The 26,528-nt window shown below is 44.5% G+C and overlaps 2 protein-coding genes across 4 annotated transcripts in view; one reads left to right on the top strand and one right to left on the bottom strand.

The window, feature by feature from the left end:
• Positions 1–7,355, bottom strand: part of tada3l (transcriptional adaptor 3 (NGG1 homolog, yeast)-like) — a 31,189-nt gene extending 23,834 nt beyond the window's left edge. The window contains 1 exon segment of the mRNA XM_038812508.1: positions 7,309–7,355. The gene's annotated coding sequence lies outside the window, so the exon portion shown is untranslated.
• Positions 1,382–23,938, top strand: arpc4 (actin related protein 2/3 complex, subunit 4). Of its 3 annotated transcripts, none has more exons than XM_038812509.1 (6): positions 1,382–1,429; positions 4,432–4,547; positions 6,668–6,779; positions 8,834–8,929; positions 12,600–12,770; positions 22,635–23,938. In XM_038812509.1, exons 1-6 carry the CDS (start codon positions 1,397–1,399, stop codon positions 22,638–22,640), a joined length of 534 nt encoding a protein of 177 aa, XP_038668437.1. In that variant the 5' UTR covers positions 1,382–1,396; the 3' UTR covers positions 22,641–23,938. The 3 variants fall into 3 exon arrangements, with proteins under 3 accessions (XP_038668437.1, XP_038668439.1, XP_038668440.1); XM_038812511.1 differs by lacking the exon at positions 1,382–1,429 and adding an exon at positions 1,657–1,728; XM_038812512.1 differs by lacking the exon at positions 1,382–1,429 and adding an exon at positions 2,702–2,722.
• The last annotated feature ends 2,590 nt before the right edge of the window (positions 23,939–26,528 follow it).

Raw genomic sequence — 26,528 nt, 5'->3', positions numbered from 1 at the left:
AAACCGGAGCACCCGGAGGAAACCCACGCACACACGGGGAGGACGTGCAGACTCCGCACAGACAGTGACCCAGCCGAGAATCGAACCTGGGACCCTGGAGCTGTGAAGCATTTATGCTAACCACCATGCTACCGTGTTGCCCTACGTGACTGGTCAACTCATTTCACATCGGCTCCTTACAGTAAGCTTTCAAACTATTAGACTAGGTTAGATTTAAGACAGGTTAAAGGACAGTGTGTTAGCCTGTTCCACCACCCAAAAATACCTATTATATAAAAATCAGCAGCACAAATGAAAAGTCAGGAACTCTAATCAAACCAAAAGCAGAACGAAAAATAGTGTAAACATCAGATTAAAGTTAGAAACAAATTGCAAGCACAATAAAAAGCAGCAAATAATTCAGAAACAAGACTAGACTGTTTTTTAAAAATAATGATGAGTTTGTTGCATAAAAATCGTGTGGAGATGTAAAATCACATTCAGTATTCATCTTCTAGCAAGGAATAACACCCATTCCAGACTTCTCAGCTGTTAATGACAGGAGCAGTACCGTTTCCCCTGTCCTACTATCTATCTAACTTACAGAATAAGTCACCATCAGATACAGGAAGGATGGGGCATTAATGCAGCAACAAGATTAGTTTTGTGTCAAAAAACCCAATTTACAATTCCATCTCCCAAATACGCCTTGTGCTAGCCAGGGGTGAGTAACAGTGCTGTTCCCCTGGTCTTAACCATTAGATTCCAACATCTGAAATAAAGCCCTTTTTAAAAAGAAAAATCCAGAATGCCCCCCACCGACTGAGGCAAAAAAACTACCTCTGATTTCAAGCTGCAGTGCAATGAGGAGCAGCAACTATGGGTTGCATTGAGGTAGTTAAGGGGACAGTCAGGGAGTTTGTTGCCAGGTCCTGGTATCCCTCACATTTTCACCCAGACTTTGTTCCATTTACCTGGGAACAGGCTCCATCAGCAGCTTTACCACTGCTAAGGGAGAAGGAGGGGCGCCTGGCACACAGTCAATCACTTTCCCCGCACACAGGCAGCCATCCACCCCTTCACCCTCATCCTTTTCCAATTGTTTTTATATCAATATAGCAAACGTACCCAACAGAGAGCAAAATCGCCCGCAACGGCGCAGCATTTATTGGTCGCGCACCCTCATTTACCCCCCTCCCACTCCCACCTGGTGGTACAGCCCACGTCCTTTTCCGGCGCTTCGGACCAACCCAAGGGTCGCAGGCAGAGGAGGGAGGGACAATAAACAAAACGGTGCTCGAAATCAGCCTGAGATGTCAAGAAGCTAAAATTTTAGATCAAAACTAATGAAAACATTGTAATTGCATCTGCTGAAGCAGACCACAAGTGGGATTAACATACAATCCACGTCCATTACATGGTTGCGTTCATAGGTTCACCCCATTCCAGTGTGAGTAAAGTGCATGTGAGCCCGGGGGGAGGAAGAATCTACAATGTTCATAAAGAGGAGACTCTCTCGAACGAAAAACCAAAGACAAGCCATTATTTAGCTGTGAGATTTATTATCACATCTCCACAGCGCCTAACTGAAATTATAGCAAATTACAAACAGAGAAATATTAGCTCATTGTTGCCGCCCCCCCCCCTTTAGTAAGAGGCGGAATGGTACATCCCACAGCCCCCGCGGGGAGGGGGAGAAGGGCGGTCGCGCATGCGTGCCGAACATTTCCGCCTTCCGGGGAGACGATGGTAACCGGCTGGGGGGAGACGCCGAGAGGGTCCCGCGTTGGGGAGTCAGTGTGAGGGCGGCAGGGCCCCTTCTCGCCGCGGGGGAGGTGCGAGGGAAGCACCGGGAGGGGACTCGAGTCAGCTGGAGTAACGGGTGGAGGGAACGTGAGGCGGGCCCCGCCCGTCCCCCGAGGGCAGGGATGGATCCGAACCCAGCGCTTCCTGTCTGAAGGCTGTCACTGGGCTGGGGCTGGGGCTGATCCCCGGGCCGGGGTTACCCTCTCACTGTTTAATGGTCACTGTCACACCGCTGCAGCACACGCCACCTGTGCAGCCGGCCCGAGATGCCTGGCCTTGGGCCAGCAATCCGTGACCTCTCCCATCCCTGCAGCTTCCTCTGTGGAGGGGCGGGAGGAGGGTCATTATGTGGCCCGTCCTAGTTTTATTTTTAGTATTTGGGCACAGTTAGCAACGCCTAGTTCCCCATTTACAATGTGTGCACCTCCACCTGAGGATTGGCGACCCCCTCTTCCACTTTATGTCTGTGTTTGGGGGACTGTGTGCTTTGTCATGGTTGTTTGTGGTTTAGCATCTGACACCTAATTTCACAGGGCCTAATATAGGTGTCGGGTTTGTATTTCCCGTTTGTGAAGTTGCGCTGGGGGTGATCTTTTGGTTGAGGCTCAGTTGATAGTTTGCAATTTAGTTTCAGTTATCACTTCATTAGTATAACGCAGGATATCGATGTTGCACTTGGCAAAATACTTTATTAATGTTCAATGATAGTGAATTAACCCTTAACTCAAGTTCTCGGTGAAAAACCACTTTGAGTGCCCAGATAGGTTTCTAACGTGAAGTACACGCTTCACAGGTATGGTAGCAGATTGATTATGTTACTGGCATAGTGACCTAGAATCAAGGGCAAGAAAACTCCAGAGAATGTTTAAATCTCATTATCGCAGTTTGAGAATTTGAATTCAGCTTTCTTTTAATACTGGAGAAAAATCTGATACTGGTAAATGTGACTCAATTCATTCATGACCTTTGGAAAAGTTAGCATTATAAAGGAATAAAAAATATAGATAATCCATAGGCAGTATTCAAGTTCAATTAAATTCCAAATTTTCCTAGTGTCCTGTGTATGCATATTGACTGCTACCTGGTTACTATTTTGTGACAGATGTACAGTGAGTGTTGGATAGTTTGCATTTAGGATATCTGCATCTAGGTTTCTAATAGGTTCTCACCATTACACTTCGTTATAGACTAGCTATAGCTAATTCTTACATCATTTCTCATTGTGAAGTGATTTAGAAAGTTGCTTTATACATAATTTACAGTTTCTTGGGTGTCATGTTGGCTGTAAGGGTAAGATCCTGGCATGGATAGAGGATTGGCTGACTGGCAAAAGGCAAAGAGTGGGGATAAAGGGGTCTTTTTCAGGGTGACAGCCGGTGACTAGCGGTGTGCCTCAGAGGTCTGTGCTGGGACCACAACATTTTACAATATACATTAGTGATCTGGAAGAAGGTACTGAAGGCACTATTGCTAAGTTTGCAGATGTTACAAAAATCTGTAGAGGGACAGGTAGTATTGAGGAAGCACGGGAGCTGAAGAAGGACTTGGACAAGCTAGGAGAGTGGGCAATGAAATGACAAATGAAATACAATGTGGAAAAGTGTGAGGTTATGCACTTTGGAAGGAGGAATTTAGGCATAGACTATTTTCTAAATGGGGAAATGCTTCGGAAAGCAGAAGCACAAAGGGACTTGGGAGTCCTTGTTCATGATTCTCTTAAGGTTAATGTGCAGGTTCAGTCGGCAGTTAAGACAAATGCAATGTTAGCATTCATGTCAAGAGGGCTAGAATACAAGATATGGGGATGTACTTCTGAGGCTGTATAAGGCTCTGGTCAGACCCCATTTGGAGTATTGTGATCAGTTTTGTGACCCATAATCTAAGGAAGGATGTGCTGGCTTTGGAAAGGTTCCAGAGGAGGTTCACAAGAATGGAATGAAGAACTTGTCGTATGAGGAACGTTTGAGGACTCTGGGTCTGTACTCATTGGAGTTTAGAAGGATGGGAGGGGATCTTATTGAAACGTACAAGATACTGCGAGGCCTGGATAGAGTGGACGTGGAGAGGATGTTTCCACTTGTAGGAAAAACTGGAACCAAAGGACACCATCTCAGATTAAAGGGACGATTCTTTAAAACCGAGATGAGGAATTTTTTCAGCCAGAGGGTGGTGAATCTGTGGAACTCTTTGCCCCAGAAGGTTGTAGAGGCCAATTTACTGAGTGTCTTTAAGGCAGAGGTAGATAGGTTCTTGATTAATAAGGGGATCAAGTCAGGGGTTATGGGGAGAAGGCAGGAGACTGGGGATGAGAAAAATATCAGCCGTGATTGAATGGCGGAGCAGACTCGATGGGCCAAGTGGCCTAATTCTGCTCCTCTGTCTTATGGTCTCATTTTGTTTACCTATTTTCATTTTTGTTCACCTACGTACCTACGCATTAGTTAAAGGAAGGGGATGAAATGATCTAGTCCACTGCCCTGACAACAGTGACACTGCAATTGTGCTAACAAGAAAAGTGGTGTTTTGTAATAGATTTTAACATACTGATTAAACTGGGGTGTTTCCAACCTAGAGTCCCTGAGAGGTGCATCTAAAGGATTTTCTAAGCTTCATTATTTGAACTTTGTTTATCTCTCCTTTCAATAGGCGACACTCCGTCCGTACCTGAACGCGGTTCGTGCCACACTTCAAGCAGCACTCTGCCTGGAAAATTTCTCATCACAGGTGGTGGAGCGCCATAATAAACCAGAGGTGGAAGTGAGGTAGGGTACATTTGTCTTGTAAATATGGTGGGCTGGATTTCAGATTTCTCAGATAAAGCATCATCTTGGGGGGGGGGGGGGGGGGGGGGGGGGGAACAAGGAATCTGCAGTGCGGTTGGCTGTCTACTTCTCGGAATAAATGTGTGTACGTTTATTTTTAGATTGCCTCTCTATATGACTTTGAGATGCTCGCCAGCAATACATTTATACAAGTGAGAAGCTCAGTTCTCTCGTAGAGAACTGGAAACGAGATTTTCTGAATGTTCTGTTTGAGAATAATACATATGTACATCCATAGAATTTTCAAAATAAAATGTTGACACTCTGAATCGTAGAATTGTTACGGTGCAGAAGGAGGCCATTTGGCCAGCTTTCTGAATGGGCAACTTGCCCCATTCCATTCACCTGCCTTATCTCCATAACCCTACACATTCTTCCATTGCAGATAACTGCCTGATTCCCTTTTGAATGCTTCAATTGAACCTGTCCCCACCACACACTCAGGCAGTGCATTCCAAACCCTCGCTGCATTAAAATAAGTTTCTCCTCCTGTCACATTTGCTTCTCCTACTAATTACTTTAATCTGTGCCCTTTCATTCTCGATCCTTTCAGGAGTGGGAACAGTTTTGCCCTACTCTGCCCCAGACCGCTCATAATTTTGAATAACTATCAAATCTACTCTTCACCTTTGACGAAGAGTCATTCAGACTTGAAGGGTTAGCTCCGTGTTCTCTCCACAGATGCTATCAAACCTGCTGAGATTTTCTTGCATTTTCTGTTTCTGTTTCAGATTCTAGTTTCCAGCATCTGCAGTAATTTGCTTTTATTTCCTCTCAACCTCCTTTTCTCGAAGGAAAACAGTCCTAACTTCTCCAGTCTACTTGCATAACTGAAGTTCCTCATCTCTGGAACCATTCTCATGAATCTTTTTTGCATCCCCCTCTCATGCCTTCACATCCTTCCAAAAGTGTGGCGCCCAGAACTGGAAGCAATACTCTAGCTGAGGCCACACTAGTGACATGTATAAATTCAACATAACCTCCTTGCTCTTGTACTCTATGCCTCTATTAATAAAGCCAAGGATATTGTATGCTTTAATTGCTCTTGCAACCTGTCCTGCCACCTTCAATTATTTATGCACATATATACTCGGGTCCTTCTGCTCCTGCACCCCCTTTGGATTTGTAACCATTTTATATTGCCTTTCCATGTTCTTATCAAAATGAATCATTTTGTATTTCTCTACATTGAACCTCAGCTGCCACCTGACCGCCCATTCCACCAACTTGTCTATGTCCCTTTGAAGTTCCACGCTATCCCCCTCACAGTTTACAATGCTTCCAAGTTTCTTATTGTCTGCAAACTTTGAAATTGTGTCCTGCACACCAAGGTCTATGTTATTAATATAAATCAGGAAAAGCAAGGGTTCCAACACTGAGCCCTGAGGAACTCCACTATAAACTTTAGCAGGAAAAACATCCATTAACCACTACTCTCTATTTCCTGGTGGTCAGCCAATTCTGTATCAATGTTGCTACTTTTATTCCATGAGCTATATCTTTGCTCACAAGTCTATACAGCAGTGTATCAAATTCATTTTGGAGGTCCATGTACACCAAGTAACAGTATTGTCCTCATCCACCCTCCTTGTCAAAAAAACTCCCGTTAGTTAAATATGAATATCCCTCAACCAATCCATGCTGGCTTTTCTCAGCTAACCAGCATTTGTCCATTGTTTCTAGAAGTGTGTGTGTGTCCAAATTTAAATTGATTGGTTTGTACTTGCTGGGCTTATCTTTACACTGTTTTTTGAACAAAGGTGTAACATTTGTAATTCTAAAGTCCTCTGGCATCACCCCTGAGTTTAAGATAGACTAAAATATTACGACTAGTACCTCTGCAGTTTCCACCCTCTTTCCTGTACCTGATCAACTTTCAGTATAGATATTATGGTACTTGCAGGAATGGTAATGCCTGCTGTATCATCTATGGGCAGCATTTAAGAATATTATTTCACAAACGTCCTGAAACACAAATGTGTTTAAGCAGTTGGTGGAGATCCTAGGATACATTTTTATTATTGGATAGTGATGGACAACTTTTTCTTGGCCAATAACAGGAGCAGTAAAGAGCTGCTGTTGCAGCCCTTGATCATCAGCAGGAATGAGAAGGAGAAAGTCCTTATTGAGGGCTCAATAAACTCTGTACGAGTCAGCATTGCAATCAAACAGGTCAGTATCTAGTTTGGCTTTTAATCCATACTTGTAATTAGTAAGGCCTGGATGATCATCTCTTGGAGTGGAAGCTAAGATAGTGAGTGACAATTGATTGCCCCTCCTTACTGAGGGCAAGGAGGAAATAAAATCTTTGTTGTTCACGTGTCAAATGGACAACAAAACTATATTTGATGATCGATTAGATGTCCTGGAATTTTTTATTTGGTTACCTTTTAGGGGCTGGGGAGAAATTTGTCTTATCCTTTTCAGATTTAAAATGGAGGTCCTTTAATGGTGCAATGTTATACCGGAAGCAATGAAAATAATCTATCTTCTTATTCCAACCCACTTAAAGGTTTCTAATTCCTCTAAATTGACCCCCACTCTTTCACTTTTATTTTACTGGAGCAAACTATAATCACCTATGATTAAGGAAGATGCTTAACTTGCTCCAGACCACTGTCAATGACTTGCTTTGTCTCAGTATTGAATCTAGTCATTTCTTTCAGTCCTGATCCCCTTGTACAACAAAGCATGAACTTACCAAAGTCAATTTGGAGGGTGGGGTGACTGCAAATGCCAGAATTATGAAACCAACGATAGATCTGGTGGAAATGCACATTAGATCAGTCAGCCACTATAAAGAAAAAATATACTTTAATATTTTGATATAACTCTCTAGTCAGACATTTTCTAAAGTCTTAGCCTAAATGTTAACTGCCTCGTCTCTTTGGAGATGTTGGCTTACTTGCTGTGTATTTCCAATATTTACTATTTAATTCCATGACCACATGGAATTAAAGTATTCCAATGATGGAATTATAGTATTCCCTAGCTTGAATGAGGGTACCTCCAACAACACTCAGGCTTGACACCATCCCCAGGACAAAGCAACCCACTTGATTGACACCCCATTCACAAACATTCACTTCCTCCACCACCGGCACACAGTAGCAGCAGCATGTAGCATTTACAAGGTGCACTGTAGGAATTTGCCAAGGCTGCTTAGCATCTTAAACCCACGACCACAACCATTTAGAAGGGCGAGGGAAGCAAATACGTGGGAACGCCACCACCTGAAAGTTCCATTCCAAGCCACTCACCATATTGACTTGGAAATATATCGCCATTCCTTCACTGTCATTGGGTCAAAGTCCTGGAACTCTCTCCCTAACAGCACTCTGGGTGTACCTACACTACAGGAACTGCTGCGATTCAAGAAGGCAGCTCACCACCACCTTCTCGAGGGCAATTAGGGATGGGCAATAAATGTTGGCCTTGCCAACGTCGCCCACGCCACTTGACGGGCAGCACGGTAGCATTGTGGATAGCACAATTGCTTCACAGCTCCAGTGTCCCAGGTTCGATTCCGGCTTGGGTCACTGCCTGTGCAGAGTCTGCACATCCTCCCCGTGTGTGCGTGGGTTTCCTCCGGGTGCTCCGGTTTCCTCCCACAGTCCAAAGATGTGCAGGTTAGGTGGATTGGCCATGCTAAATTGCCCTTAGTGTTGGGTGGGTTACTGGGTTATGGGGATAGGGTGGAGGTGTTGACCTTGGGTAGGGTGCTCTTTCCAAGAGCCAGTGCAGACTCGATGGGCCGAATGGCCTCCTGCACTATAAATTCTATAATCCTATGAATTAATAAATAATCTACTAAATAATGTACAACCTCTGTTTGGTAGTAACAACTGGGTGACGATTCTCTCTGATCTTCCCTACTTCTGTTGCTACATAGGGTTGACTGAGTATGTGGCTAATGTTAGAAACTCCGTTTTAGTTGGAACCTGCATCCTCAATACCACTAAATGTTGGTTCTTCAATTAGTAATTTCACCGAACAGCGGCCAACATCTGTTTAAAAATAAATGTGGGAGAATATAAATGTTTTCAGATTTTAATTGTTTGGCTCTTTCTTCCCTTCTGTCACTCCCCATAATCTGTTTTCAGTGGCATATTGACAATTCTGGATGTGGTACCCTTGTTTATTCGCTGCCCTGTTGTACTTTCAGTAATAAGCTATAGGCAGGTTAGAGTTTGTACCTGTTAAAAGTTTTGTGTTTTTAATTTTAGGCAGATGAGATTGAAAAGATCCTGTGTCATAAATTCATGAGGTTTATGATGATGCGAGCAGAGAATTTCTTCATCCTCCGGAGGAAAGCTGTTGAGGTAATGTTAATACACAGAACTTCAGTTTAAGACGTATTTTCCAGTGGTATCTGTCAGTCCAAGACAGTATTATGGTCCTGAGGCCATTTGGAGACTTTTGATCTGCAGATACCCGATGTTTGACATTTTCCCCAATTGTTCTCCGTTCCTGTCCTGCTGGAGGCAGTGACCTCTGTCTATGTATGCTTCAGAATGTGGGAATGCAAGCCGTTGCAGCACGCACTGTGCTGGTGTATGCATTTTAGAATGTACTCACCGAGTCAAAAGTGTAAATAGCAATTTAACCAGAACATCCCATCAGTTACAGATCTCTTTTTCCAGCCCATTTTGAATGTTTAAAAAAAAAGTTATTTCTTCAATGTTGAGCACCTTCCATGAGCCCATTGGTGATATGCTCAGCTTTGAGTGAGGAAGTGGGCAGGCAAGAATCTGTATCCAGTGGTCTGCATGAGATTTGAGCCTCATCCTCGGTATAGCCCATGTCTAACCCCTTGATGTTACACTGTGAAAGTTTATCATTGAGATTTCAAACTTAAACACTTTTATTCATTGCTGTGGGTGTTGCTGGCAGGGCCCATCCTTAACTACCCTTAACTACATTTTCTCGAACCGCTGCATTGATACTAGTGAAATTACTCTTATTGTGCTATTAAGACCATAAGGCATAGGAGCAGAATTAGGCCACTCAGCCCTTCGAGTCTGCTCCACCATTCAATCATGGCTGATATTTCTCTCATCCCCATTCTCCTGCCTTCTCACCATAACCCCTGATCCCCTTATTAATCAAGAACCTATCTATCTCTGTCTTAAAGACACTCAGTGATTTGGCCTTCACAGCCTTCTGTGGCATGTTCCACAGATTCACCACCCTCTGGCTGAAGAAATTCCCTCTCATCTCTGTTTTAAAGGATTGTCCCTTTAGTCTGAGATTGTGTCCTCTGCTTCTACTTTTTCCTACAATTGGAAAGAAACATCCTCTCAACGTCCACTCTATCCAGGCCTCGCAGTATCCTGTAAGTTTCAATAAGACCCCCCCTCATCCTTATAAACTCCAACGAGTACAGACCCAGAGTCCTCGACCATTCCTCATACGACAAATTCTTCATTCCCGGGATCATTCTTGTGAACCTCCTCTGGATCCTTTCCAAGGCCAGCACATCTTTCCTTAGATACGGGGCCCAAAACTGCTCACAATGCTCCAAATGGGGTCTGGCCAGAGCCTTATACAGCCTCAGAAGCACACCCCTGGTCTTGTATTCTAGCCCTCTCGTCATGAACGCTAACATTGTATTTGCCTTCCTAACTGCCAACTGAACCTGCACGCTAACCTTAAGAGAATTGTGAACAAGGTGTCCCTTTGTGCTTCTGATTTCCTGAGCATCTCCCCATTTAGAAAATAGCCAATGCCTCCATTTCTCCTTCAAAAATGCATATCCTCACACTTTTCCACATTGTATTTCAGTTGCCACTTCATTGCCCACTCTCCTAGCCTGTCCACGTCCTTCTGCAGCCCCCCCTGCTTTCACAATATTACCTGTCCCTCTACTGATCTTTGTATCACCTGCAAACTTAGCAACAGTGCCTTCAGTTCTTTCTTCCAAATCATTAATGTATTTTGTGAAAAACTGTGATCCCAGCACTGACCTCTTGAGGTACACCACTAGTCACCAGCTGCCATCCTGAAAAAGACCCCTTTATCCCCACTCTCTGCCTGCTGCCAGTCAGCCAATCCTCTATCCATGCCAGGATCTGACCCTTAACACCATGGGCTCTTAACTTATTTAACAGTATCCTATGTGGCACCTTGTCAAAGGCCTTCTGGAAATCTAAATAATTATGTAAGAATTTGCAAGATTTTAAGCCAGTAACAATGAAGGGATGACGATATATTTCCAAGTCCGGATGGTGTGTGACTTAGAGGCAGTTGGTATTGTGTCCATGTGCCTGTTGCCTTTTCTTTCCAGGGAGTAGGGCTCACGTGTTTGAGAGGGCCCTTTGGGAGCTTTGGCAACATGCAGTAGTGAATCTCACAGATAGTACACACTGCAGCGAATGTGGCTCAGTGGTGGAAGGAATGAATGTTTACGGTGGTGTGTGGGTGGGTGGTCTGTCAATCAAACAGGCTGCTTTGCTCTGGAATGTTTTGAGCTTCTGAGTGTTTTTGCAGCTGCACTGATCCAGGCGGGTGGAGAGTGTTTCATCACATTTCTAACTTGAGCCTTGTAGATGGCGGTCAGGCTTTGGGAAGTCGGGAGTTACTCACCACGGAATGTGGCAGGACTGCAGAGCTTTAATTGATCCATTGGTTGTGGAATCATTTGGCTCTAACTATAGCATAGCCATTTTATTTTAACATTCATGTGGTTCTATGTTGTAGCTTCATCATTTCTAGGCACACCTGATGCTCCTGGGATGTTCTGCTCCACTCCTTATTGAACGTCCAGGCTAGTCCCTCAAAGCCATATCCCTAAGGATATGCAATGTTTTGAGGTTATTGATTTTGGTGGAATGTAATTCTGCTGCTACGGATGGCCCACAGCACCTCATGGATACTCGATTTAAGTTTCCAGATCTGTTCTAAATTTCTTGTGTTGGCACGATATTCTCTGTGTGAAGACCAGAATTGTAGGGCGGCACGGTGGGGCAGTGGTTAGCACTGCAGCCTCACAGCGCCGAGGACCAGGGTTCGATCCCGGTCCTGGGTCACTTGTCTGTGTGGAGTTTGTACATTCTCCCCATGTCTGCATGGGTCTCACCACACAACCGAAAGATGTGCAGGTTAGGTGGATTGGCCACGCTAAATTGTTCCTTAATTGGAAAAAAATAATTGTGTACTCTAAATTTAAAGACTGGAATTGTCTCCCTAAAAATTATGCAATGGTCACTCCTACCAATACTGTCATGGTCAGACACATCTATGATAGATAGATTGCTTCGGGGAGCCTTCTCTAGACCCAGTTGTATCCTTGAAAGGGCCAGCTTAGTCAGTCGTGGTGATCCTGAGCCACTCATGGTGATGAGCATTGAAGTCTCCCACCCCGAATATATTCTGTACTCTTGCTACCTTCTGCGCTTTTTCCAAGTGGTGTTCAACATGGAGGAACACTGATTCACCAGCTGATGGAGGATGGCAGGAGATTTCCTTGTCCTTTTTTGTCTTGGTGCCATAGAACCTTGTGGGGCCCAGAGTCAAATGTCGAGCTTTAAGGGCTGCCCTATCTGAGTGAGAATTCAGAATGTGGTCTTTATGTACTCCATATGCATAAGAGATAAATACTGAATGTTAGTTTGTTTTATTTTAGCATTTAGACTTTTAGATTTTCTTAAATATGGTTGAAGCGACTGGATTGTGAAGTGAGTAAGTATTACTACGGTCTTAACGCTGTGTAATGGATCTGAACCCAGACCCAATTGGATAACGTATCATCTTGATCAGAATAATATTCACTAAAGACTTTTACAAAGGTTAATGCCAGAAATATTTCATAGGAAATTTCCAGAACTCAGCTCAAATTTTATATTTGGTTACTATGAAAATATCTATGAAGGGAAGTCACCAATTCTTTCATATTGGTTTGTGATAAGGTATTATTCCTGTCCCCTATGAATTGCCAGTCTGTAACTGATAAATGAGATTGACTGCTGCCCCCTTGATTCCTTTTCCTGGCAGGGCTATGACATCAGTTTCCTGATCACCAACTTCCATACTGAACAAATGTACAAACACAAACTGGTTGACTTTGTCATTCACTTCATGGAGGAGATTGACAAGGAAGTCAGTGAAATGAAGCTGTCGCTGAACGCCAGAGCTCGCATCGTCGCAGAAGAGTTCCTCAAAAATGTGAGTCTTTCCTTGTTCTTTCCCCACCACCAAAATCAGCAGATTCAGAGTATGGTGCTCAACTGTTCTCTATGCTAATGCTTTACTCAAATTATCAGGGAAGGAGAAAATTGCAGCCCAATTGTACGACGGTGTGAAATTGTTGGGTCTGTCAGCATTGCGTAATTTATCTTGATTCAGTATTTTCTGTGCAAGTCTTATTTTGCAGTTGGTGGTTTTTGCTTCTCGGTAGATGAGTTCCTCAAATGTGTTTGACTTCTTTAAATGGGGCTGGTTTTTTTTCGAGCATCGTTGCTTTTATATAGTGCAGTGACTTCATTAAACGGGAAGTGTGTTGAACCAGCTCGCTGACTCCCTGCTTTCCATTATTTGTGTTCTCGACGTGGATGTCACGGGCCACATTTATGGCTCATCTCTAGCTATGCAGAGATGGTGGACCTTCTTGTGTTATTCCAGTTCTTGTGATGAAAGTGTTCTCACAACAATGTTAGGCAGGGAATTAATTCCAAGACACTGAGCCAGCAACATCAAATCAATGATGGTATATCATCTACTAAAAACTAGTGGACAGGAACAAAGAATTATGAAAAAGGTTGATGGAATGTTATCTTACAACTCAAGAGGACTGGAAAACCAAAAGATCGAAGTAACGCTACAGATGCACAAAACTATGATTCAACTCCACCATCTATTCAGTTCTGGGCACTACGTCTTAGGAAGTATACAGTGACTGTGTAGAGGATGCAAGCGCAGATTCGCCAGAACGATCTCGGGGCTAACGGTGTTGAATTGAGGATAGATTGCGTAGACTAGGCTTGTTTCCCCTTGAGCTTAGAAGATTAAAGGGTGAAATAATTGAGGTATTTACGTTGGTTGACAGATTTGACAGGTTAGTTAGTGTCCAAGGCCCAACCACCTTCAGCTGCTTTATCAGTGACCTTTCTTTCATCATAAGATCGGAAGTGGGGATGTTTGTCATGACTGCACAATGTAATAATAATCTTTATTAGTGTCAGAAGTAGGCTCACATCAACACTGCAATTGAGCTACTGTATTCAGCATTATTGTAAGAAGTCTTACAACACCAGGTTAAAGTCCAACATGTTTGTTTTAAACACTAGCTTCCTCCTTCCATTCACCTGAGGAAGGAGCAGTGCTCCGAAAGCTAGTGTTCTCACCCCAGTCCAACGCCGGCATCTCCATATCATTCAGCATCATTAGCAACTCCTTAGATAATGAAGCAGTCCATGTCCAAATGCAGCAAGACCTGGACAATATCCAGGCTTGGGCTGACAAATGGCAAGTCACATTCGCGCCACACAAGTGCCAGGCAATGACCATCTCCTAGAAGAAAGGATTTAAAGATCGGCCCTTGACATTCAATGGCATTACCATCGCTGAATTCCCCAAAATCAACATGCTGGGGGTTACCATCCAAGACAAAGCAGCCCGCTTGATTGCTCCTCCTTCCACAAATATTCATACCCTCCACCACCACAGACGAACAGTGGCAGCCATGTGTGTCATCTACAAAATGCACTGCATTAACTCAACCAAGGTTCCTTAGCACCTTCAAACCCACAACCTCTACCATCTAGAAGGACAAGAGCAGCAGATATCTGGGAACCCCACCACCTGGAGGCTCCCCTCCAAGTCACTCACTTGGAAATATATTGCCGTTTCTTCACTGACGCTGGGGGCAAAATCCTGGAACTCCCTCCCTAACAGCACTGTGGGGATACCTACATCTCAAGCACTGCAACGATTCAAGAATGCAACTCACCACCATCTTCTGAAGGGCCACTAGGGATGGACAATAAATGCTGGCCTAACCAGCGACGCCCACATCCTGTAAATGAATTTTAAACATGTTAGAACAAATCCGTTTCCTCTGGAGGGGAAGTCTAAGACAAAAGGGAACAAAACCTTACAATTAAAGTTGGGCCAATGTTAGGAAGCACTTATCATAGAGTATCTACAAAAATTTTAAAACCTCTTCCTCAAAAGGCTGTTCAGGCTAGGAATGTAGAATATTTAAAAACTTAATGATAGATTTTTGTTAGGCAAATGTATTAAGAGATGCAGAGCCAAAGCAGACATTTTTTTAATTCAAGGGATGTGGGCCTAGGTTGGCATTTATTGCCCATCTCTAACTGCCATTGGGAAGGTGATAGTGAGCTGCTTCTTGAATTGCTGCAATCTGCATGGTGCTGTTAGGGGAGGAGTTCCAGGGTTTTGATCCAGTGACAGTGAAGGAACGGTGATATATTTCCAAATCAAGATGGTGAGTGACTTGGAGGGGAATTACCAGGTGGTGGTGTTCCCATGTATGTGTTGCTCTTGTCCTTCTAGATGGTAGTGATTGTAGGCTTGGAAGGTGCCGTCTAATGAGCCTTGGTGAGTTCCTGAGGTGCACAGACTTGTTACTGTGCATCAGTGGCAGAGGGATACGGTGCCAATAAAGTAGGCTGCTTTGTCCTGATGGTGTGGAGCTGGAGTGTTGGAGCTGCACTCATCCAGTCAAGGAGAGAGTATTCCACTGCACTCCTCAATTGTGTCTTTTGGATTGTGTCAAGTACTGGGGAGTCAGAAGATGAGTTACTCACTGCAGGATTACTCTCTTTTCTGATCTGTTCTTGTCGCCACAGTATTTATATGGCTAGTCCAGTTCAGTTTCTGGTCAATGGTAAACCCCCCTCTTCTCCCCCCCCCCCCCCCCCCAGAATGTTGACAGTGGGGGATTCAGCAATTATGCCATTGAATGTCACGGGGAGGGGGTTATGTTTCCTATTGTTGGCAATGGTTATTGTCTGCCACTTGCGCCGCACCAATGTTACTTGATACTTGTCAGTCTAAGCCCGGATATTGTCCAGGTCCTGCTGCATTTGGGCATGGACTGCTTCAGTATCTGAGGAGTTGTGAATGTTGCTGACCACTGCATTCATCAATGAACATTCACACTTCCGGCCTTAAGATGTGAGAAAGATCATTGATGAAACAGCTGAAGTTGGGCCCAGGATGCAACCCTGAGAAACTATGCAACGATGTCCTGGAAATGAGATGATTGGTCTCCAATTACCACAACCATGTTCCTGTGTGTTAGGTGCGACTCCAACTAGTGGAGCGATTTCCCCACTGACTCTAGTTTGACAGGGCTCCTGGATACCGCACTAGGTCAAATGCTGCCTTAATGTCAAGGGCAGTCACTAGCACCTCGCCTTTGGAAAACAGCTCTTCTTTTCCTTGTTTGAACCAAGGCTGTAATGAGGTCAGGGACTAAGAGGCGATGACAGAACCGAAACAGAGCGTCAGTGAGCACATTATTGCCACGTAAGTACCAAGAGATTGCACTGTTGATCTCGTTCATTACTTTAATGATGGTCGGGTGTAGGCTGATGGGGTGGTAATTGGCCGGGTTGGATTTGTCCTGCTTTTTATGTACAGGACAAACATGGGCAAATTTACACATCACTAGGTAGATACCAGTGTTGGAATAGCTTGGCTAGAGACGCAGCAAATTCTGGAGCACAAGTCTTCAGCATTATTATCAGAATATCGTCAGGGTCCATAGCCTTTGCAGTATCCAGTGCCTTCAATTTCTTGATATCACATGGAGTGAATCGAATTGGCTCAAGATTGGCATCTGTAATCCTGGGGATCCCCGGAGGAGGCCAAGATGAATCATGCTCCATGAACCCTTTTAGTTCCTTTGCCATTGCTGGCACCCTGCCTCTTTTTGAGCTTGACCGGTCTAAGCCAGGGTCAATAACTGTGTTAAAGTCCCCTCCCATGACCAAACTGTGCGAGTCCAGGTCTGGTATCTTCCCCAACATCCTCTTTATAAACTCCAGATCATCCCAATTTGGCGCATACACAATTACTAGTACCACCTGCAGCCCCTCCAGTTTTCCACTGACCATAATGTACCGACCTCTCACATCTGAGACTATTCAACCCATCTCAAACACCACCCGCTTATTGATCAGGATCGCGACCCTTCGAGTCTTTGAATCTAGTCCCGAGTGAAAGAACTGACTGACCCAGCTTTTTCCTCAATCTAGTCTGGTCAGTTACTCTAAGGTGCGTCTCCTGCAACATTACCACGTCCGCCTTCAGTCCCCTAAGATGCGCGAACACGCATGCCCTCTTGACCGGCCCATGTAACCCTCGAACATCCCAGGTGATCAGCCTAGTTAGGGGGCTCATTGCGCCCCGCCTCTCCTCCCCCCCCCCCCCCCCCCCCCCCTTCGCCGATCAGCCATCCCTTTTTTTGGGCCCTCCTCCAGCCCATACGCCGCACCTCCACCGGCCCGCCCCCAGGCAGCCTCCGTCCCCAACCTACTCTCTGTCCCTCAGCCCAAATCTCTCCCTCGTCAGCATTTACCCCCCCCCCCCCCCCCCCCCCCAAGTAACAATGCTCTGCCCAGGCCCTTTAATAAACCTAACATATGCACACCCCCCACTGCGCTTCTGTGAGCTAGCCCGCCCAGCTAGCTTGGTGGCACCCATCCCTGGCATTGGATAATCATTGTTTCCCCACCCCGCTCATACAAACATACTCCAACATCAAACAATCCCCACATAATTGCACGACAGAAAGACAACAAGATCTAAACAAGCACACCTCCATCCCCGAACAGTGCAATTGAAAACCTTAACTTGCTCAGCTCTGTCGCTGGTCCCAAATCAATGCAAAAGGCATTACAAACAGCTTCCACAAAACAAAACAAAAACGAGGAACTATTTTTTAAAAGAACACAAAAACAAAAACAAAATGAACGTTGCAGCAAAGTTCAGAAGTGCTCAGTCCACCACCAGTCCTTTCCTTTTCACGAAGTCCAGCGCGTCCTCGGGTGACTCGAAATAAAAGTGCTATTCCTCATGCGTGACTCAGAGATGGGACAGATACAACAGTCCGAACTTCACCTTTTTCTTAAAAAGGATTGACCTAATCTGGTTGAAGCCTGCTCTTCTCCTGGCCACCTCCACACTTGGGTCTTGGTAAACCTGCAGGATACTGTTGTCCTACTTACAGCTCCGTGTCTGCTTGGCCCACTGTAGAATGTGCTCCTTATCCAAGTGCCTGTGGAATCTCACCACTATTGCCCTCGGGGGGGGGGGGGGGGGGGTGGTTTCCCCATTCACAGCTTCCTCGCGAATGCTCTGTGAGCCCTGTCCACCTCCAAGGGCTGGGAGAATGCCCCATCCCCCGGCAGCTTCTCAAACATGTCTGCGATGTATGTCCCAGCGTCCGCTCCTTCGGATCCCTCCGGGAGCCCAACGATTCTTAAGAGTTCTGCCGGCGGGACCTATTCTCTAGGTCAGGGGTGGGCAAACTACGGCCCGCGCGGGCTGCATGTGGCCCGACAAAGGTTTTTATGCGGCCCGCCAATGAGGTGCGCGGAATCATAACCGGCATTTTTGAAAAGCCACCGGGGAAAAGCCGCTGAAGTAAATGCGCTTATTGAATAAGCGCATTTACTTCAGCGGCTTTTCAAAAATGCCGGTTATGATTCCGGGCACCTCATTGGCGGGCCACATAAAAACGCGCGTAGTGGGGTGGATGAGTGGGGCTGTCTCATTGGTCGGTTTAGTTGGGTGTGAGACCAATAGGAGTCCAGGTTACAAACAATAAGCCTTATTATTGTTTGTAACCTGGACTCCTATTGGTCGCACACCCAACTAAACCGACCAATAAGGCAGCCCCACTCATCCACCCCACTACGCGCGTTTTTATCGTTGACTCGGCTAGGCTGTGCTTCTGTCAGTGTTAAGGATCAGCACAAGCAACTTGACACCTGATTTCAACAAACTGGTAAATGACTGCAGTCAGATGCATCATTCTCATTGACATTGTTCTGTTACTTACTGAGTTACTTTGTTTTTCAAATAAATGTGCTTTTTCTTTAAAGACCTTTTATTTTGGCTATTTAAAATATTAATTATTTTACTTAATATACTATGCGGCCCTTTAAAATTGTGAATTTCTGAATGTGGCCCTTGCACAGAAAAGTTTGCCCACCCCTGCTCTAGGTCCTCCACCTTCTCCAGGAGCTTCTTCTGCTGGTCTCTCAGCATCCCTATCTCCAACTCCACCGCAGTTTGATGTTCCTCCTGCTCAGCCAGCACCGTCTCAACCTTCTGGATCACCCGATCTTGGGCGTCCAATCTAAGCTCCAGCCTCTCAATTGACTCTTTTATCGGGTCCAAGCAGTTCTGTTTCTGCTTAGCAAAGCCTTCCTGAATGACTTGTATCAGCTGCTCCGTTGACCGCTGGGTCGACAAACCAGAGGTCCAGTCCTCTGCCATGCTGTCTCCTGCTACAGCTTCAGCCCAAGCCTTCTCTGTCTTTCTGTTTCTGCCTTTACGAGCACTTCTAGTCCTTCTCTCCATGCACCGATGTGGGAATTCAGTACACAATTGCCTCTGTCATCAGTTTTACAATTCAAGTCCGGTAGAAAATCGGGGGAAAAGGTCCAAAAGTCCGACCCGAACGTGAGCCACCAAATGTGCGACTTACTCCTTCATAGCTGCCACCGGAAATCCGAGTGGCATGATTGTTGCAAATCAACCCTTCCAAACAGTTTGTGTATGCTTCATTATGCTCCTGACATTGTCGATGGTCGTGAGACATAGATGTGTCAGAAGATATCATCTGTTGTCGAACAGCCAGCCTCTCTGCTCTTGTAGCTATGGGTCCAGTTACCCTTAATAATGGTGTACAAAAGTTGCTGGGTTTTTTAATATTCTTCCACAGAATGTGCGCTTCGCTGGCTAGGCCAGCATTTGTTGACCACCTCTTATTGTGTTTGAAGGAGATGACAAGCTTCCTTCTTGAACTGCGGCAGTCCATGTGGTGCACCATGGTACACCCATAGTGCTTTTTGGGGAGGCAGTTCCAGGATTTTGACCCAGCAACTGTGAAAGAACAGCGATATATTTCCAAATGAGGGTGATGTGTGACATCATAGAATACCTACTGTACAGGAGACCATTTGGCCTATCGTGTCCATACTGACCCTCCAAATGGGCACTCTACCTAGGACCAGTCTCCTATCCTATTCCTTCAACTCCTTAACGCTCGAGGTCACATTAGAACCCGAGTCTCTGGCGCAGTGAGGCAGCAGTGCTAACCACCGTGCCACTGTGCTGCCCTTGCAGGTGGTGGTGCCCCAGGTATCTGCTACCCTTGTGCTTCAATGTGGTAGAGATCCCAGATTCAGGATGTGCAATTGTTGGAACCTTAGTGAGTGCAATTGATGGAGTCTTGCTGAGTTCATAGAATCCCTATAGTGCAGAAGGAAGCCATTCGGCATCGACTCACTGACCCTTCAAAAGCGCTCTCTACCCATGTCCATTCCCCCGTCCGCCCTACCCTATCACCGTAACCTGGGCATCCCTGGGTACTAAGGAGAAATTTAGCACTGCCAATCCACCTAACCAATACATCTATGGACTGTGGGAGGAAACCCACATTGACACTGTGAGAACGACCAAACTCCACACAGAAAGTGACCAAAGGCTGGAATTGAACTCGCGTCCCTAGTGCTATGAGACAGCAGTGCTAACCACTGTTCAAAAGTGCATCTTGTAGATGATACTACTGCCACCATGCGTCGGTGGTGGAAGAAGCGAATATTTAAGGTGGTGGATGAGGTGCCAGTCAACTTTGTTCTGGATGGTGTTGGGCTTCTTTAGTATTGTTGGAGTTACATTCACCCAGGCAAGTGGAGAAATTTCCTGGCTTATGCGTTGTCGATGGTAGACGGGCTTTGGGGAGTCGGGAGGTGAGTTACTTGCTGCAGAATTGCCAGCCTTTTACTGGCTCTTGTAGCCACGGGCTTTAAGTGGTTGGTCCAGTTCCAGCTTCTGGTCAAGGATGACTCCTCGGTAGTTAATAAGATTAGAATGAACTTGTGACTAGTAATGCCACTCATTTAAGAACAGCATAAATCTCTTTAGTATTGGCATGCTGAGCAGTTCAGCAATGGAGAAAAGGGGAGAAAGTGAATTTTGAACAGATCTAATACCAAGGCACAGTAAAAAAGCATGGCAAATACTGAGACAGGAATTAAGTATGACAAAGGTGAAATACATTAAGCAAGACTTGCTATTAGCAAATATTCTAATACATTGCTTTTAAGTCATACAAAATCTTGCTTCCTCTTATCTTTAGTTTGTCCTGTGTCTTTTTCTTGGTCTGTTATTTCTGGTGTCTTTATATATTTTTGCCTTTGTGTCGCTGAGTTTTGTTTTGCTTTTATTTCTTATGTTTTCTTTTCATTTATATTTTGTCTCCATACGATCTGCAGTTTTTTTTTGTTTGAAGTTGTTGGTGGAATGTATAGCGGCTGGAGAGGGATCCAAATCGGGCTGCAGGGACATTTTGGGTCACTAGCCCTATATGGTTGGATGTGGCCAGGAATTCAAGTAACATTAGTGTGTCGCGGTCCCAACAGATTTGTTCCATTTTGCTCTACAATCGTAGTTTATTCATACCCTTAATTTTTCATCAGGCCACCTGCTCTACATGGCTGCTCTTCCTTGATTCATCTCCATTCTCAGCAATGCTGTTATTTGTTGCCCCTTCATTGCATCTCATCAGTCTGTGGTATCCTTTTCAATGCTGCATATTCCCTGATTCACATTTTGAAAAATGAAATGAAAATCGCTTGTCACGAGTAGGCTTCAATGAAGTTACTGTGAAAAGCCCCTAGTCGCCACATTCCGGCGCCTGTTCGGGGAGGCTGTTACGGGAATCGAACCGTGCTGCTGGCCTGCTTGGTCTGCTTTCAAAGCCAGCGATTTAGCTCTGTGCTAAACAGCCCCTTTACCACTGGTACTTCCCTTGCCCATCACCTGTCAGTCTCCTTCAAGTTCTTACAGTCTTTCTTTCCCTTCACTCCCCTCCTGTCTTTTTATGATGCTCTTCTCTGTCCCTATCTTTCTCTCTATCTTTCTCATTATCTCCCGCAAGTCTTTCTCTCCCTTAAGCCTCTCTCTTTTACTCTCTCAAGCCTTCCACTTTGGCTTCTCTTACCCCTGACCACCCTTTTCTGTTTCGCTTCCTTTTTTTCCTCCATATATTGAAGCCTCTATTCCCATTATTTACCCCCTGCTTATTTGCTGTCCTTTCCTCCACGCATGGTGTTCCCCATTTTTCCTTCTCAATTTACTTCTTGCTTGTTCTATATTTACAATTCCATATGGAACATAGAATTTACAGTGCAGAAGGACCCCATTGGGCCCATCAAGTCTGCACTGGCTCTTGGAAAGAGCACCCAACTTAATTTCCACACCTCCATCCTATCCCTGTAACGCAGTAACTCCACCTCACCTTTTTTGGACACTAAGGACAATTTAGCATGGCCAGTCCACCTAATGCACATCTTTGGACTATGGGAGGCAACCGGAGGAAACCCACACAGACACAGGGAGAATGTGTAGACCCCGGACCCTGGAGCTGTGAAGCAACCGTGCTAACCACTGTGCTACTATGCTGCCCAATGGAATTGGAGTTGAAATTGTTTGAAGGGGGAAAGATACTCAAGGGTATGGAGCTTGTGCCTTCCAAGTCACTGCTAAGTCCTGTTCTCAGCTGTGCCTCTCTAGAGGAAAACCAGGAGGGATAGCTATATTGTGCCACTTTTAATGACTCACCAAAGAGTCATTTGCAAAGTCAATAGTTTGTTCCCTGTACCTGATTTCAAATGTTAAGTTCATAGGATAGTTGTTCTAAACCAGATGTGTGGCAGATAAGAGGGCAGTACCTGGTACTAAAAATACTTTCCCCACCAAGCATTCTTCCTCTGTAACTCGAAGCATACTGAATGTGATAACAATACTGTTTTTTTCTTTTTTCAGTTCTGATACTGGTTGCATTTGCTGTTATCGAACGAGACCAAGGTTACGAGGAACTACGTGAAACTGCACTGCTGGAAGGAAGCTTGGGGCGGGGGTGGGTGTAATCGTCTGCTGAAAGGGGACACATACAATAACCTGACCAGCCTGCTGGAAGGGGCTTGTAAAATAACCCAACCAGACTGCTGGCTTTAGTATTATCAGATCATTTTTCAACTGATACTGTATTTACAACAGCATAATTCCTGCTGTCATGAGGTCTTTCACAAATCGAAGGGACCGAGTTAATGCATTTGTATTTTGAAAAATAAAACAAAATTTCATTCGTAGTTTGTGTTATAGCCTCTCTGACTTTACTCCTTAATCCACATCTTTAAAAGACAGTACACTTTAACGTTTAAGGCAGTAAATGCATGCAATAAAACCTGTCAATAATGACCATCCAGAATTCCTGAATAATGGAAAGAGTGAAACCTAAAGCAAAATATTGCAGATGCTGGCAATCTGAAATAGCAAATGTTGGAAACTCAGTCGGTCAGACAGTATCTGCAGAGAGGAAGGTATGATTAACATATCAGGATGATGACCTTCTGTCAGAACTGACGATAGGTCATTGACCTGAATCGGTTACACTGCCACTGTCTTTACACCAATTGCCTGAGCAGCTAAGTGTTTCCAGCATTTTTGGATTCTACTGGTGCTTGCTTTGTCTTTCCCAAATTACACTCCAGTTTGAAACAACAGTCTCTAATTAATTCATCATTTGTATATTTCCACCATAGTGTCAATTAGGCAGGAAAGTCCACATTCTTAGTCATTATTTTAGTTATTCTGTTTTTATTCCATTACTTGTATATTAATGTTTTAATTGAGGTAAAAATAGACCATATTGTAACTGTGTTTGGAATCACATTATGAATTTTGTTATACTGTGAGTGGATGGAGATTTTGTCGCTTCTGTGACTTTTTATGGCAGCAAATGATAGACGACCACTGGCATGAGTTTCACTAATTGTGAAAAGGTGTCATTTCTACTGATCTAGGACACTTTGGCATTGAATGGTCAGGTTGCCATCTGTACTACTGCTCTTTACATTGGTCAACAGGGTGCTTTTAAACACACACATGTACTAGGGCAGCACATCAAAGTAAGCTGGAGACTCTCGCATGAGTTCCCAGTTTCAACTAAACCGTTAAAAAATTAATTGAATGGGAATAATTAATTCTAGATATGTTAATCTTATTGCTGTTATTGCCACTAATATGTAATGCCTTATGCTTTTCAATATTAAAAATCTTTTGCAGTTCATCTGCCCGGTTGTCATCATCTGTGGATTGTACTAAATTTTACCTCTTTGCTCTGAACATTACAACTTTATATCATCAACAAACACGCACATGAGTTTTAACAACATTGTTAGTTTTGTTTGACTCTTGCTTCTGTGAAGTTCTTGGAATGTTTTACTACTTTGAAGGTGCTTTATGAATACAAGTTATTATAGATTGCGAACAGCAGAAGACCCAGCACTGATTCCCTGGAGTACTCTACTGCCCACTGTTGCCTGGTTAGAATTTAGCTTTTGAATGTTATGTTTTATTTCCTGTTATTGAATCAATTATCCATTTGCTTTCCAACTCAAACATCTTCATTTTGGCACGAGTCACTTGTTATGTGCTTCTACTGCTTCACTTTAATATCCTTCAGAGATTTTCAGTGTAAATGTTAAGTTAATAAGTCAAATTGCATGCTGTTGAGCTTTGTTTAAAATTAGAACAATGGCTTATTTTGAATTTTTTTGCTAACTTTAAATGAATAAGTTGTGAAAGATTTCAGTCATTTTTTTGGGTTTCCTTCAAACTGTTATGCGTGCAGCATTTAGTCATATCCAATAGAACATACATTGCAGAAGGAGGCCATTCGGCCTGTCGAGTCTGCACCCACATTAAGCCCTCATTTTCACCCTATCCCCGTAACCCAATAACCCCTCCTAACCTTTTTGGACACTAAGGGCAATTTATCATGGCCAATCCACCTAACCTGCACGTATTTGGACTGTGGGCGGAAACCGGAGGAAACCCACGCAGACACTGGGAGAACGTGCAGACTCCACACAGACAGTGACCCAGCAGGGAATCAAACCTAAGACCCTGGCGCTGTGAAGCCAGTGCTGTCCACTTGTGCTACTGTGCTGCCCTGTCCATATCGAATGAACATTTAAGTATTCCAGTTTTTGACCATTAATAAACTAATAAAGATAGGTAATTACATTGTCATGAAAGGTCTAAACTGAGAAAGACGAGATAAGGCAAGGATGTATAAAACGAGCGAAATGGAAGATGAGCAAACAGCTGTAGTAATTACTGGAGTGGAGAAGATGGTAACGATGTGGCATCTATACCAAATCTGTTTGCAATTAATTTACTATTAGTCAAATTACACCACAAATCTAATCATTCCCCAAACGTTCCATACCATTAAAAACTTGCTATTTCTACTGAGCAAACTGATCGCAGCCATAGCAGCTATATAGCCACTACAAATGGGCAGAAAATCAGCCATCCAGTTGAATGGTGGAGCAGGGGTCGAATGGCCAACTCTTATTTCCCATGCTCCTACTTTAGGAACGAAGAAACTAAGTAGGGATTTCCCTACTCTGGTGACCCCTGTTGAACATATAGTCAATGACTGGGCACAGAATTAGATTCCATTCTCATGGCATCAAATAGCCTACTAACACCGGTCCAGGATCACATGGATAATGGCCTCTTGCTTGAGGTACTGATGCCTATTAAACTGCATCTGAGTCAGAAGGCTGTGCCTTGAGAAGAAGCTCTGGATTTTTCTCTCAACTCGAGGTCACTGCGGCAACATTTCAACTCATTCTAAGATCAACTGCGGTTCAGCTTGGGTCACTGTCTGTGCAGAATCTATACGTTCTCCCTGTGCCTGGGTTTCCTCCGGGAGCTCCGGTTTTCTCCCACAGTCCAAAGTTGTGTGGGTAGGTGGATTGGCCATGCTAAATTGCCCTTAGTGTCCAAAAAGGTGGGCTTGGGTGGGGTGCTCTTTCTAAGGGCTGGTGCGGACTCAATGGGCCGAATAGCCTCCTTCTGCCCTGTAAATTCTATGACTTTAGGAAATTCTACAGACTATACAAATCAGTATAATGCAATTAATGTTAGACCATTAGAGGGGTTTATTACTTGGGAAAATTAGTAACATAGGTTGACTAGTGCTGCATTGTTCCCAGCCTTGAGTGTCAATGGTTCAAGTGTGTATTAAAGGTCTAATTACATTTTATCAAAGAGGACAATGTAACTCGGGTTCTTGTCAAAATTCCTCATAATACCACCAGAAACAAACTAACTGTCACATGGATGCTCTAGCCCTATTATATCCATTCCTCTCAAATTGTGAGTGTTTCCCACCCTACCTCCTCCTCTAACCAACCCCCCCACCCCACGGTGGTTGGGAAGCGGGAGCAGGGGCCTGTCGTGAAGGTGAGTGAGTGCCTTTAAATTTGCTTACCTTTCAGCGGGAGCAGGGTTTGTGGTAATATCAGGTAAGCTCTTCCTTTTTCTTTTTCTTGTGTTTTTTTAAATCTAGAGGTGATGTCAGGGAAGGCAGTGCAATGCTCCTCCTGCAGAATGTTTGAGGTGAGGGACGCCGTCAGTGTCCCTGCCAATTTCATCTGTGGGAAGTGCACCCAACTCCAGCTCCTCAAAAACCGTGTTAGGGACCTGGAGCTTGAGCTGGATGAACTTCGGATCATTCGGGAGGCAGAGGGGGTCATAGATAGGAGCTTCAGGGAAGTAGTTACACCAAAGACTGGAGATAGATGGGTAACTGTAAGAGGGACTGGGAAGAAGCAGTCAGTGCAGGGACCCCCTGCGGTTGTT

Source organism: Scyliorhinus canicula, chromosome 11, assembly GCF_902713615.1.
Source record: "Scyliorhinus canicula chromosome 11, sScyCan1.1, whole genome shotgun sequence".
In the NCBI taxonomy this organism is placed as follows: Eukaryota; Metazoa; Chordata; class Chondrichthyes; order Carcharhiniformes; family Scyliorhinidae; genus Scyliorhinus; species Scyliorhinus canicula.
The sequence above is the reverse complement of the archived record's forward strand: the minus strand, read 5'-3'. Positions and strand labels throughout refer to the sequence as shown.